Source organism: Nelusetta ayraudi, unplaced genomic scaffold (assembly GCF_046127955.1).
Source record: "Nelusetta ayraudi isolate G7.1 ecotype Tasmania unplaced genomic scaffold, CSIRO-AGI_Nayr_v1 ptg000059l, whole genome shotgun sequence".
Lineage (NCBI taxonomy): Eukaryota > Metazoa > Chordata > Actinopteri > Tetraodontiformes > Monacanthidae > Nelusetta > Nelusetta ayraudi.
Window position 1 is genome coordinate 1158309 of NW_027466109.1, and position 14210 is coordinate 1172518.

Genomic DNA, 14210 nt, shown 5'->3' on the forward strand with positions numbered 1-14210 from the left:
GTTGATTTGGTTACTATGGTTGTTAGTAGTTGTGGTGTCCTGAAGTTACATTTCCAACCACACTTGAGATCAGCTGTACTGCAAGTCCAACACATTAAAAGGCCAAGACGAGGTGAAAGACAACAAAAAAAAGTTTTATTTAGAAATTCACAGTTTCTAATGGCACTACAGTTTTGTAGTAACTCACTCCTGCTCAAAAGGTACTGTGCAGCTCTTTAGAGTAATCACAGAAATTGAGAGACGGAGAAAGAAAGAAAAAGGTCGCACTTGACAAATCAGGTAGAAAAACAAAAGGCATACAGTCATACAACGTACACACTGAGCTCACAGAATCTCTCACAGATGATCTGTCCTTTTGCTGTGTTATCAGATAAGTGAATTGAAAGTAGTCTCTCTTATAACAGACACACACATACAGGATTGAAAGAAACAAACAAAAACTCCCACATGCATACAGATTTAACACACAACTCCCACAAAAAAAATCATACAGTCAAAAAGGGTAACCAAAAGAAAATAAATCTCTGCAGAACATAGAGAATCACATTAATAGTGTTCCAAAAATCCCACCCCTCTGTGCTGTGTTCCCTTTGTTTTCAATAGTTTTCCTCACAAATATAGAGGTGGTGGCGAACACATTAAGTCACAGATGAGCACGCAACGGAAGAGGAGACGAAAAACAAATAAAAAGTAAAACAGGAAATCTCGTCAAGGTGGCGGACACGGTGACAGATGAAGCATCTCCAGGGGTGGGCGATAAAAGCAGGAGCATTCTTTAAAACCTCTCTTCACAGTTGTGCAATGAGTAGTGTGTCAATGTGTGTTGGGGGCTGGTGGGGAGGAGAGTGACACATGACTTGAGTGGCGAGCAAAGAAAGAGAGCAGGACTGCACAGGACAGAATGAAAAGTTAGCATGAAGAGTCTCGGTCAACGTGTCCAACCAAACAGAGCTCGTCAGAAACTGCATTACTGACTAACAAAATATTTTTTTTATTTATTTATTTATTTATTTTTTAAAGGAGCAACACCCTTTAATGCCTGCAATCTCCTACAGGGTTTGGAGTGTTTTAATAACTTAGGCGTGTTGCAAACCATAATAGGGTTTGGTTCAAACTGCCAGATTGGCATTTTAACACAATCAGCAAGAGACGTCCAGACAAGAAGGAAAACTTTTCACTTCACAAATGCAGCAGTGTGTTGATCCCAATAATTCAGTGGCAATTATCATCATGTAATACTCCAACTGTGCTGTTGGCTGCAGCAGGTGCGCACGTGACATAACCACTGTTAAAAAGAAGACAAAAAAAAGATGGTTGAGCCGTTCATCATGGCGACGCATAAGAAGGGTCTACTGAGTCTATTGCACATTAAAAAGAAAAAAAGAAGAAATCTCGATGTAACAAACTCACATGTGACTCTACTGTGGTGCCATCGCACCAGGAGGCTGCCAGGCCAGCAGTACGTTTAGAAAATAAGTCATTTAAATAAATAAATAGATAAATAAAACTGGCCTGTCAGACTCGCGATAGTCGAACACACGTGTGACAGAAGTGTAAACATTGGAAAAATGTCCTCCCACCCCTCCCATCTCATACCCTCCCCCCACATACCCCCCCAATGTTTCCCTACAGCACCACTGACAAGAAACATTTGCCTCCACACTGGTGGTCCTGTTCAGTAATAATAATAATAAATACACCCAAAGAACTGACAGAAGAGAGAAGCGTGGCTCAGGTTCAGATGATGAAGAGTGAGAATGAAAGACAGTGAAAGCCACGCGTCGCTTTTTTTCCTTGCAGTCACAATGTCCGCTCTGCAATCTTAGCGCTGTAGCGAGTGTTTTCGGGCGCAGCCCAAACTATAGTGTGAAAGTTCACAGACAACGCCACAGATGACTATCAGGAACCAACAAAAGCTGCTGCGTTTGTGCTGGTGACACATACTAATGCTAAGCTCACACACATTCCGACATTCCGAGAAATAAAAATGCAGTTCTTCATTCATCTCTGTTGGTTGGTTGGTTGGTTAGTTGGTTAGTTGGTAGGTTTGGACCAGACTGACAAGAGACTTTAGCAGAACATGTTCAGTGCAACACTGTGGTCCAACAGAGCAACGGGTGAATCAGCATAATGCTGGGGGGGCAGGAGGAAAAAAATACAGAACAGAGAGAGAGAAGCAGGTCGTCGTCTCGTAACCACCATCCAAGACAGAGCAGCCTTGGACCGTCACGCTGGGAGCAGCCTGGGGGGTCCGGGGGCTTCCAGGGCTGAGGATGAACTAACCGGTGCTCAGCCGTCACCAGCGATGTGCTTATCCAGTAGAAAAGCAAAGGATGTTGTGTCGTGTCAGTGTTTACCTCCCTCCCGTCAGCGCATGTGTGTGTGTGTGTGTCTCTCTCTCTCTCTCTGCCCACGTCAACACTCATTTTAACATTTTTTCTTTTTTTCGCATCCATTGAAAGGTTCAGGAACAGATATAAAAGGCACATAACCAGAAACAGGGTCTTTGTCAGGAGCGTACAGGGACCATGTGGTCGTCTCTGCGCTCTCTTGCGCCACGTGCTTCTTTGGGATACAGTCTGACCTCGACTGCCCACCGCGCAAATCTGCTACTATCTAGTGTGTGTGTGTGTGTGTGTGTGTGTGTGTGTGTAGTGTGTGCATGTGTGAGTGAGAGTAGAAACGCGTGATAAAAGTGTTCAGACGTGCCCGGTGACCGCCGTCACGCCAATGGTCCCCACGCTGATGTCCTTGTTTCCCTTCATGAGTTGCTGCAGGCTGGGAACGGTGGGGAACTGCAGCTCAGCCTGCCGCGACCTCCGCCGCTTCTCCGAGCGCTTCTCCTGTCGCGTCTTGGCGCCGATCTGCTGCACGGGCAGGGCCAGGCCGTGGCCGTTGCACAGGCCTACGGAGCGGGGGAAGAGCGGGGCCGGGGGCGGGGCGGGGCCTTCCTCAGAGTAGGAGGAGCAGCAACTGCTGGTCTCCGAGGAGGTGGATTCCTTGACAGTGTAAGCGGGCGGGGGCGGCGCCTCTTCCAGAGAGGCGGGGAGGAAAGCAGGAAGTGGCAGCAGGGGGAGGGGAAGAGGAGGCGGAGTGGGAGGAGAAGGAAGAGGAGGAGGAAGTGCCAGGGGAGGAAGAGGTGAAGGAGGAGGAGGAGGAAGGAGGGATGGCGGCGGTCGCTCGGGCAGGCACGAGTGGAAGCCGTTGCACTTGGGGCCGCCGTTTGTCGCTGGCGCGCAGGACTCGAAATCCTTCAGGATGTCAACCTTGTCCAGAGACTTTGTCTTGCAGCGTTTTTTCTGCAAGAGAGACAAAACAAGAAGGGCGACAAAACGGGTCAAAACGTGCCCAGAGCGAGTGGAACTGCACCAAAAGGTTGTAAAAACCACATCAAGCACTTCTCTCTGCCGGACACTGAGGTCAACACCAGGCGGATCATAAAGAGGGTTTCAACACACGAGAGGGTGGAGTCGGGAAACCTCCCATTCCATGATGGGTGCACCTAGTTTGTCATGCTTTTAACCACCTGACTTACACCACAATATACATTCATATATTCTGATCCCAAGTGTGAGGAAACATGCTCACAGTGTAGCCGACAAAGTGATTGACAGGTGTGTTGAGAGAGGGCCGAGTCTCTGGCTGCTGTTCCCTGCTGCTCCACCAGAGAGCAGAAAGTGAGTGACTGACAACAAATCATGCTCTGCTCTGAGTCACATTTAAAAAAGAAAAAAAAACTGAACAAAAACAGACTGACTCACAATCAGAAAAGAAACACACAGAGGCTGTGACAGCCCAACAGCGGCACTTGGAACAGGCACTGTACCTTTTTCTCTGGAGAAAACCTTAGAGGTTCTACAATGTACAAGTCATCTGGACCTACTGGGGAGGGGAGAGAGGGGCCAGGTTAATGATGGAGTGGGAAACAGGAAAACATGTGTAACAAGCATGAAATGAATTTGCAAGAACTATTTTTGTTTGTTTTTTTTAAACCGAGGCAAGAAAGAACTAAAATTTGCTCTTTCAAAGCTGGATGCCTCTAATGCTGGAAAACTGCATCAAAACCAAGCCAGTTTGTGCCGGGTTACTACTCAGATTGCCAAAGCACTACATTCTATTATTAAACTCCTTAAGCCTGCATATGGAGGCAACGTGGCAGTGACAGCCTGGAGGACAACACCCCACCAGGAGTGCAGCAAACACACTCAATTTAAACTTTCAGGAATCAACAATTGAATTTATCAATTATTGCATCGCCTCCAGCGGCAACTTCCTGCAGCTTTGTGCTACACTACGACTAACCTGGGATCATAGAAGCTTTGGTAGGACAACATGTGCGAAAGCAAATTGCGGATAAACACGCACGCACACACACACAATGACAGCTGGACGGACAGGGAGATTGAGGAAATGCTTGGGCTTGGACTTGGGAAGATGCGTGACAAGGACTGCGGCGGTTAGCCAGCAGAGGTCTGCAGAAGCGATGATGTGGCTCGTGTTTTAGTGACAAAAAGAGCAAAGGAGGAGCCCAGAGAGCACCTCCGGACTGTTTGTGCACACGTGTGTGTGTGTGTGTGTGTTTGGAGGAGGAGCGGGGGCTCTTACCTTCCGAAGAGCACAAGTGGAAGGACTTGGAGCGAACCAGCGGACACGCCACCCGCCGCTTCAGGCTCATGTCGTCGTAGGAGGAGAAGCACCTGATGGGAGGATTGAAAAAAAAAATGTATTGACATTTATTAGAGGTTGTGCATAATGTAAACACTCTAGCTTTGTGTGTCCGGAAGTTGGAGAGGACTGTCGTGCTAGAAAGCAAGCACAACTTGGAGCAAAGTCTGCCTAAGCAAAGACGTCCTGCTTGCGCTCATGCGTGGCAGGATGTGTGTGTGTATGTGTGTATGTGTGCGTGTGTGTCAAACCTCTTGGGGCTGGGGTAGTGGTTGCTCTTGGGCAGGGAGGCGGCAGGCGTGGTCGGGCTGGGGGTGGAGCTCCGGCAGCACTGCAGGCACAGCACCAGGCCCAGGAACAGGCAGAGCACCAGGGAGACCACCAGGTAGCTCTGACGGTCCGACACCTGCGGCAAGACGGCCCCAACAGTTATTGAGAGTGAAATGGAAAATGGCTTATTTTCATGCTGCAGTGGCAAAACGATGCAATTATTCAAATTCCCCAGGAAAGAGAACATTTTGTCTGTTTGACGCAATTTCTGATGTTCTTCTCAGTATTTGCACGTTTTAAACTGAGGTTTATTATACGAGTCTGACTTGTGCCACCTACAGCTCAGGACATCATCAAGTTAAATAAATAAGCAGGATCCTTGGTAAAGACTGTCTGAAGCACTAACGGCCCAGAGGGGAAGAGAGGGAAAATGCCAGTGAGGCAAACAGCAGTGATATGTGGATCATGACTGCATGTTTATATGTTGATTGTATGTTTTCAAAACTAACAACAAATTAAACACTGCAGTGGAAAGCCAGGACGACCAGCGCTGACCTCTCTTTGCAGCTGTCCCACTGTGGCCGTGAGGTTGAGCATCAGCCTGGTGACGTTCTCCAGCTGGTTCTGCAGGACCTGGATGGAATCAGTCTGCTTCTGGTCCTGGAACGCACACACGGTGGTGGTGAGCTATCGTGCGCCGGCCGATATTTCCGTTTACATGTCATTTGCGTTGAACGCAGAGTTTGCTTGCGCGAACCGACCTGCTCCTGGGCGATGCGGGAGGTGTTCTGTAGCTTGATGATGGTCTTGTTGAACGCTTTCTGCATCTCTTCCATCTGTTTGCGGTATCTGGAATTGCACAGTGGGGCAGAGTTTGTTGATAAAAACGTGTGATTTAAACAAAACTGTAATGAAGCGCCAGTTTAATCAACATAATTTTATTCCCTGCTGCCCTTTAACATTGTAGGGCAGCTAATAATTGTTGAGGTGTTGCATGCGGCGGCTGTACCTCTGACTGAGCTCCTCCAGGTATCTGCTGGAAAGACTCATGTTCATCTCCAGGGCCTTGATCCTGTTGTTCAGCCTCATGAAGACGCTCTCCTTCTGGCTGGAGCCGTGCACGGCCCCGCCGTTCATCAGCACGCCGTTGCCGTTCATCGCTCCGCCGCCGTAATCGGCGCCGTTCTGAAGCTCAGCGTAGAAGTCGGTAGCGGTCCGCTGCACGTGGCCGTTCCCGGCGGCGGTCAGCAGGTCCTCCTCTGCCGCCGCCTCCTCCACCCGCTGGGGCTCTGCGGGCGCTGCGTCCGCTTGCTCTCCGTTAGCCTGGGAGAGCTGAGCGCCCTGCGGCTCCCTGCCGTCCGGCCCGGACATCACCGTGTCTGTTTGAGTGTCCGTGGCAGAGGCGGGCAGGGGCGGCGGGAGCTCAGTGGGAGGGGGGATGAGGTCCTCCGGCCGGGACGCGGTGGGAAGAGCCTGGACGGGCTGCTCCATGGCGGGAGGAGCCACCACGCCGGGCGAGGCCGCTTCCGTCTCTACCGGCTGCTGTTGCGGGGGGTTGACTGTGAGGGCCGGGGTGGCGCTGCTGGCCTGCTGCGTCTCCGGGACGGTGACGGCTTGGAGGGTGGGGGTGGGGCCGGCGTCCTGGGCACCGACCTTGATTGGAGGGGGCGGCTCCGGCGGTGAGCTGTGGATGTCGGAGAAGCTGTGGGGGGCGAAGCTGACGGTCCTGCTGGGCTCCAGGAGGAGGCTGAGCTCCGGCGTGGCTGCGTCGCGAGCGTCGGGCTGCGCGGTGGCGTCCGCCTCTGGGACGACGGCGTTGGGGGCGGCGGCGGAAACGTCCGGCTCGGCGGCCGCCTCGGTGAGGGGGAGGGAGGCGTCTTTGACGGGGGGCGGAGCGGTGACGGGGCTCGGCGGCAGCGTCCCCGTCGGGGAGGCGGCCGCGGCGCCCGGCTGCGTCTGAGCGCCGAGCTGCCGCCGCTTGGCGCTGCGGAGCCGCACCTTGGCGAGCCGGGCGGAGCACCAGCGGTGGAGCAGCTCGGGCAGCGTGGCCACGCAGGACAGCGACAGCGAGGAGAAGGAGGAGAAGGGGCAGTAGGTCTGACTGTCCCAGTGGTTCCTGTCGGCGTCCCTCCTTGTCTGCCGCTCCTCCTCCTCCCGCTTCTCGTCGTCCTCCTCCTCCATCAGCGTGACAGTGGACTGTTTGTGCCCCTGATCTTCCTCCTCCTCCTCCTCCTCTTCCTCCACCACAAGGGTGACAATTTGTCTTTCCTCGGGGGAGTCCGGAGCCGGCGGGGAAGGATCGGCGGAGCTCTGCTGGGAGGCAAGTTGTTCTGACTCTGCAGGCTCCGCGCTGGAGGACAGACACACAGGCGGCACATTTAAGAATTTTGTTTGTTGCAAAACGGAAAGAGGAAGTTGGAGTACCATGACATAGTAATTGTAAATGTGGTTTTACTTACATGACAGCGCCGGGGGGAGTTTCGAGCGCTTTCTCTGGAACTTCAGGGCTTCCGCTTTCGCCTTTCTCTGTCGTTGTGTTACCTGGACAAGAACCAAAACAATGGAGCTCAAAATAGGCCTTTAATGACATTTAATTAGCATTTAGAAGCTCACAGATCAGCACCAGCAGGTTTCCCCCAGAACTCCTGCACTCTGCAAAATGTAGAACCGAGACAAACAGCGGGGGCTCTTTTTGCCACACGGTGTGGTTTGCAGGGCCGTATTTAGGAAGGACAGAGGAGGGGAAAAAAGTGAACCAGTCTGGTCCAGTTTGAGCCGATCTCCCTCCTCACAGCCTGCTTGTGGAGTTCACATACCAATCAGAGCTCTGGCTGCAAAGCCAAGCAATGACAGACTTTTAATAACTTTTCCTCCATGAGAGTGAATACCAGATGGCTCATGTGGCCTGTTATGTTTCATTGTTGTCGCAGAACAAAATGAAAGAACATAAAAAAAAACTCATGTTAAGGAAGAAAAGAAAGTCAATGGAACAATAAATAAAAAAGGCTAAATCTGTGCATCTGGCTGAATCAGGAGTTTTACCACTAATCTTATCACAGAACGCGCCAGAGTCAAACTGAATCAACTCTCTGTGGGATAAACACGGGGAGGAACTGGCTTGGCGTCACTGCCCCCCTCAGACTGAACTCGTCCACGCACGACTGCCAAGAAAAAAAACACAGGCGGCTTAAGTTCTGCTCAAATGCTGCCCGAGACCTCCAGCTGTAGGGGGGGGGGGGAAAACTAAACAAACATCTGCCACAGCATTTAAACACACGCAGACATTTAGGGCAGTGTGGAGGCTTTTTGCGTTCGAGGAGAAGGAGGAGGAGGTATATGACCCAGTTTTAGAGGCAGCTAATCTAAGCAATATGTGGCCGGGCAGAGAAGCCAGGAATTAAAGAAGCAGAGAAGCAAAGAACGAGCGAGAACTCGGACAGAAGATTTTTAAAGGTCTGTTGAATAAAATACAAACAAGTGTGAGGCATAAATCGGACTGGAACACAATGACAACACAACCACGCGCTTGCTTTATTTGCTTTGTTCTTTTACTCAGGGGGCGGGCTTAGCGGGAAATCATCAATGAGAAATACTTGAACGCAACTGGTTAGAACCGGTCCTGCCAGGTGTGGTTGCAAAAAGCTTTAGCATTTCAAATAAAAAATAAACATGTCGAGTAGGAGCCACTTATGCAATGACGTTGCTTCTGTTTTGTAATCTTGAATCTTCACATCTTGTAAATGGCTCGCCGTCTTTACACCCCCGCGGGAAGAGTTGGCTTGATAGGATTAGCATGTTCGATGATAGATAAATATGTAGCATAATTTAAAAGAAATTTCTGAAACTGCCTCTCTCAAGTATGTCAAAAAGATGCAGAAGGGTATTAATTGTACACCCCCCCCCCCAAAAAAAAAATGCTGTGGTGGCAGAGACCAAGTTGGTTTTATTGCATGGAATAATAAAAAGAAAAGACCTCCGTGTAAAATGGCCAAAGGCGGCATTTGCAAGTTGGGCTTTTGGGCGAACAGAAAATAGGAAACGTGAAGAGTACCTCCTGTTTCCAGTTCGCCTCCCAGCTCCGACGCACCGCCCAGCACATTAGCAGCAATGTTGTTCACCATGTTTAGGATAGCATCTAAAAGGAAAAAAAATGCAAACAGACGGTACTTAAAAGGTAGAACATTCTCGCTAGTCCCTCAGATAAACACTAGCTCCAGGCAACAAGAGAAACTCTACCAATGTGTGATGTGAACAGGCCTTTGAAAACCTTTTCAAAAGAGTCTCAAGACACTTCTAGGGATATAACAGTAGAACACATCAGTAAAATGGGTTGTGTGAAAGATGGGACTTATGTACCAGAGTGGCACTCTTTGCTCTCTGTATCAGAGAAGTGAATTTGAATTTCCTGAAAGGCATTGATACGGTATTTCTATTGCGAACTGAAAATGGTTTGATTGGTGTGATCTAGGAACACTCACACGAACCAATCACACACATGGGATACAGACGTGTTGAAATCGTGTGCGTTTCCCTGTGTAGTCACAAGCTGATGTGTGTCTGCGTGTTCGTACTTGTTGCTGAGCCGAGCAGATTCTTCGAGCCATTGGGACTGTCTTCTGAAGGCTGGTAGCCCGGTGGGTAGTCTGTGGAAATAAAGATAAGACAGTTAAATCAATGATTATTTTCAATTAACTATCAGCTCATTTTATTAATCATGGAGAGGGCAGAGCTGACACTGAAAACTGAAACGGAACCTTTTTAATAGTGAATTGAAGAAATTACTTTCTAATACGCAACACACGTGTGGTTCTATCAGACACTTTAAAATCATGCTCGTAGGAGCATTTGTCTTCTTGTCGAGCTAATAACGTAGCAAACCTTCAGCCAGTTTCTTTGAACAATAACCGCAGACGTGTCGGATTAGCGTCCTACCATAATCCTCGTCCAAGTACTCCAGTCTCTCAGAGAGGTACTGGGACTCGGCGATCTCCTCGTACTCCTCCACCATGCTCGTTCCAAACACCCTGCACAAAACAGACTCCCACTGTGTTACATAAAGAACTCATCACGTCTTCCAAAGGGAAAGAAAACTGGACGTTGCAAAAACAAAACAAAACAAAAAATGCAGGAATCACAGATGGTCCAGACTGTTTATGCACAGGAGAGTAAATAAAACCATTTACCTGAAGAGACTGAGGGGACAAAAGTGCTCCGAGCCAAAGTGAGAGAGAAGTTCCACCTGATGGGAGAGCGGAAAAATTCCTTCGTTACAAACAGAGCCTGTTATCTTGTAAACATATTAAAGTGTTAGTCTTGTTAGTAATTGCAATATGCTGGTTTTTCTGGAGGTTTAGTATCTTTCACATGCATTAAGTGACACCAAACCGCCACATGTCAGCCACCTAGGTGCACGGCAAACATCAACAGTGCAGCAAAACCTCCAACAGAGAGAGAAGAGGTGCTAACCTTTATGTACTTGATGAACGTCTGATTCGAGAGGAAGACAGGAAGAGTGGAAGGAGAGGGAGAGAAAGAGAACAAGAGACAGAAAATCAGTATGGACCGAGCCGGCGAGGCTTACAGTCCTCTGCACACACACACTCGCACGGACACACGCACACACGGCCATATGCACGCACACTGTAGGTACATGCCACTGATCTATGGCAGGAAAAATATCAGAAAGGAGGATTCAACAAAAAACAAAAAAGAATATGAAGGCAGACAGATGAAACGGCTACAGTAGATTTAAAAAAACAAAAGCAAAGAGACGGACAGAGACACAACAGTTGTCAAAGCAGACGCCTCCTCAGAGTTTATAGCTCAAGAAATGCACAGAGGATCCAAGGGTCCTAAAAACCGAACAGAACTAATGGTCCAAATGTCTGTTTTGACTGCATAATGTGCGTCAACACAGTGAGCATTTAACACTTAGCAATGGGAAGGGCGACAATGAGTCGACTCAGATGTAGAATGAAGGGCAAAACAGTAGACAGGAGCGAGACGATAGACATCAACGGTGATTAAAAGCTCAGATACGGAGCTGGACCTCCAGCTGTAAACCACGAGACGACTAAAATAAATGTCGTCCTCCTTTCTGCTCCAACTTGTGATCCGGGGGAGAGGGCTTCCCACCCAGAACTTTAACATGAACACCCTCGAAGCGACTCGTCTCAGCCTCGAACACAAAACCCTCGCAGCCATTTGGTGGCGAGTCACAGTTTCTCTTCCAGTCGGAGGAGGGAAGAGCTGGAGGCCGGCGGAGAGCACAGCAAATGCACCGCAAAGTCATGAGAGGGAGTCCAGAACTTTAAGTACAGACTGGAGCAAAATGCATGAATGGATGTCCACACAGGGAAATGTCACGCTAATAAATAAGCTTGATTGTTGACTGTCTTATATGCACAGTGGACAGACAAAGGATGCATTTGAGCTGGGGGGAAAGAAAATAAAAGCAGCACCTTCAAGTATTTAGCAAACAGCTGTTCGTCCAGCGGGAAGCTCTGGACGATTCGCTCGTCACGGGCGTGGAAAGTCCCCAGCTTCAGCCACTTACTGGTCGGGTATCTGTGGGCGGAACGAGGGGAGAAAAACTGTTAAGGCGCGTGTTTGTGTGACCGCGATCCTCTCGACAGGGTGGGGACAAATGTCAAGCCTCCGCGGGGCCGTCTACCCTGCCAGGAGGCGGAGGGGCGGCGGTGGGGATTTGCATGTGGATGGGGAGGATGACACTGGGGAGGGGACGCAAAGTGTGAAATCCAAAACAAAAGCCGCCGCTGCGGCTAAAATTAGAGCCGACAATATGGTGAGGGGGAGGAGGGGGGGGGAGGAGTGGATCTGCTGCTGAGGTGCTGCGTTGTGTCGGCCCACGTGCGGCTCTGAAACATGATAAGTGCTTGTTGCATTTCCAGTGAAACTTGGCGAGTGCGTGAGATAACCCACCCTCCCGGTTTTATGAGTTGCACGAGAGAGAGCACTTGAAAGGAAGAAAAAAAAAAACAACCCTCTCACCTTTACGGTCTTACTATCTCACCTTTACAGCAAACTACAGTGTTTACGGAAATAAACAGTGACAAAAAGCAGTAAAGTTAAACATACCTGTCGCTGATGGAGATCAGGAAGTCTTTAGGCGTCGACGAGAAGAGCTCAAAGTTTGCGATGTCTAGCTGCTTGACTTGAATGGGCTCACAGAGCTCTATGACGAACCTGGAAGACAGCGCGTTACAAAATGAAGGTCGCGACAAAACTTCGCCGGGATGCGGCGGTGCCGTCGACGCCGTCGGTGAGCTCACCAGATCTTGGTGCTGCATGGGTTCAGCATGTAAAGGTCCATGTTCTCTTTGAGAATAGACGACGTGCTCTGAGAGGGGAGATGCAGAAATGAGAGTCACAATCCCAGGAAACACCAGAGTGGAGACACGTTTTGACAGCTGATATTAACAATCAGTCGATGGTTCATATGTGAGTGGCATTGGGTGAACTATCCTTTGAATTGACCAATGTAACAGAAAAAAATGATTTCACTTTTCACACCCTTTGGAGCATCATCTCAGTCAGATTCTTTTAAAACTAACATAGCAGGAACCAAATAGTCAATGCGTCGAATAGAGGAACATCAAGAGGCCGACAGCAGATAACGAGGCCGCTCTGATGTTTCAGCTGATACATCAGCACCTCCAGTTTACCGAGAGGCTGAACATCGGTGTTACAAAATCTGACATCGTCAGCTGTGTGTGTGTTTCTGACCTTGGCCTCACTGTTGGCTGACAGTATCTTGGCGCCGCACTCGACGGAGGCGTAGTTATTCTTGAAGTTCTTCTGGACCTTCTTCACCTGCAGCGTGCCGCCGCTGGTGGAGGTGTGGAGGGACTGACCTGGACAGAGGCGGGATGACACTAGGATCAGAGCCGTTTGAAACAGAGCGCCCGGAGACATTCGCCGGAGACGAACAAGCAGCGGGGGGGTTACGCAACGCGCATGAGCGCACGCTCCGCTGAACGCAGCACGTGGGCTCTTTAGGGAGAAAGGGAGCGAGCGAGAGAGGCTGACGGTGACAGACACAGACAGGTGGAGAAGAACTGGAAGTGAAAAAAAGCTCAACGCTCACACAAAAGGCTGAAACAAAGAAAAACGGTGATTAAACGCCTCCTCTGTCTGCTGCTTCATCTTGGATGCCTCCTCAATGACACACACACTCACTTTTCTCCATCTCCACCTCCATGACCTGCTTCTTCCACTCGTCGAACGTGGGGATGTCCTCCTTGCTGGGCACCGAGGGGTCCGTCTCTCTCGTCGTGCTGGAATCTGCTGCCTGAAAGCGGTCGGACACACGAGTGAGTGAAACACACACGGGGGGGGGGGGTTTGCTTATTTTGATCCCGACATGCAAAGAACGAGCCGTGTTGCACATTAATCCCCTTTTGCTTAATAAGCCTAACAAGATTATGTGTCGCCCTGTAGTGTTTTTTCTTTTTGTGTTACCCTCCCCTTGAAATAAAGGTTCTGAACAGCCACAACAGACACACACACACACACACTCAAGGGCAGAACAAAGGACTCGGGGTCTACAAGCGCCGGCCGACAGCTACACTTCAGCCACTGAAGGCATTGAGATGCACCGAGCTGTGAGTAATGTTTTGATGGGTTATGTAAGCGCACGTTTGGAAGCTCACGAGAGTCGGGAGCCCAAAAGCCCACAGACTCAGACGGCCTCTTACGCAAACAATCCAGGAGTCACTACGAGGAGCCACAGGCTCATTACACAGTAGGTCGCGGCACCGAAACAGGAAAATAACGTGCAAATACACAATGAGCGCAGCCCTCCGGAGGTTTAGTCATTTCAACTGCAAGATGTTCAGGAACCTTCAGTGACAAAGGAAAAAGGAACCGAGAAGGACTCGACTCAGCATTTGCCAAATATAAAACACTTGACTTTCGTGACTGCTGCATTTATTGAATATTTATAACTGTGGACAGCACCTTGGTGTTATGCATGCAAATTATTTCAAAAGTACTGCCAAGTTATTTTTTTTATTGTTTCGCTGATTGATCTATAAAATGGAGAAAATGGGTCAAAGATTCCGCTTCGATTTTGCTTTGGCAAGTCAAAAATAAAGGCTGAAAAAAATTTGTTCAATTATTGCTTAACAAAAGAAATATTGCTTTTTTGTAGAACTTGCGTATGTAAAATATGATGACGTTACCATGTTATAAACACCACACTATCAGGGCTGTATTTTCATTCCCGTGCAAGCTGCTAAGTTTGTTTACACGAA

General features: G+C 49.3%; 1 protein-coding gene across 5 annotated transcripts; it reads right to left on the reverse strand.

Annotated features, from left to right (window-relative positions):
• Positions 1-113: 113 nt before the first annotated feature.
• Positions 114-13360, reverse strand: suco (SUN domain containing ossification factor). 5 transcript variants are annotated; one of them, XM_076039246.1, is made up of 18 exons: positions 13135-13360; positions 12682-12809; positions 12228-12295; positions 12034-12141; positions 11397-11502; positions 10402-10422; positions 10119-10174; positions 9868-9959; positions 9507-9578; positions 8987-9070; positions 7395-7476; positions 5945-7285; positions 5697-5784; positions 5491-5595; positions 4917-5071; positions 4606-4697; positions 3827-3879; positions 114-3299 (listed from the first exon to the last, which is right to left on the reverse strand). In XM_076039246.1, the coding sequence occupies exons 1-18, from the start codon at positions 13343-13345 to the stop codon at positions 2700-2702; spliced, it is 3462 nt and encodes a 1153-aa protein (XP_075895361.1). In that variant the 5' UTR covers positions 13346-13360; the 3' UTR covers positions 114-2699. The 5 variants fall into 5 exon arrangements, with proteins under 5 accessions (XP_075895361.1, XP_075895360.1, XP_075895362.1 ...); XM_076039245.1 differs by having other exon boundaries at positions 3827-3882; XM_076039248.1 differs by lacking the exon at positions 114-3299 and adding an exon at positions 3313-3655 and having other exon boundaries at positions 3827-3882.
• Positions 13361-14210: the final 850 nt, after the last annotated feature.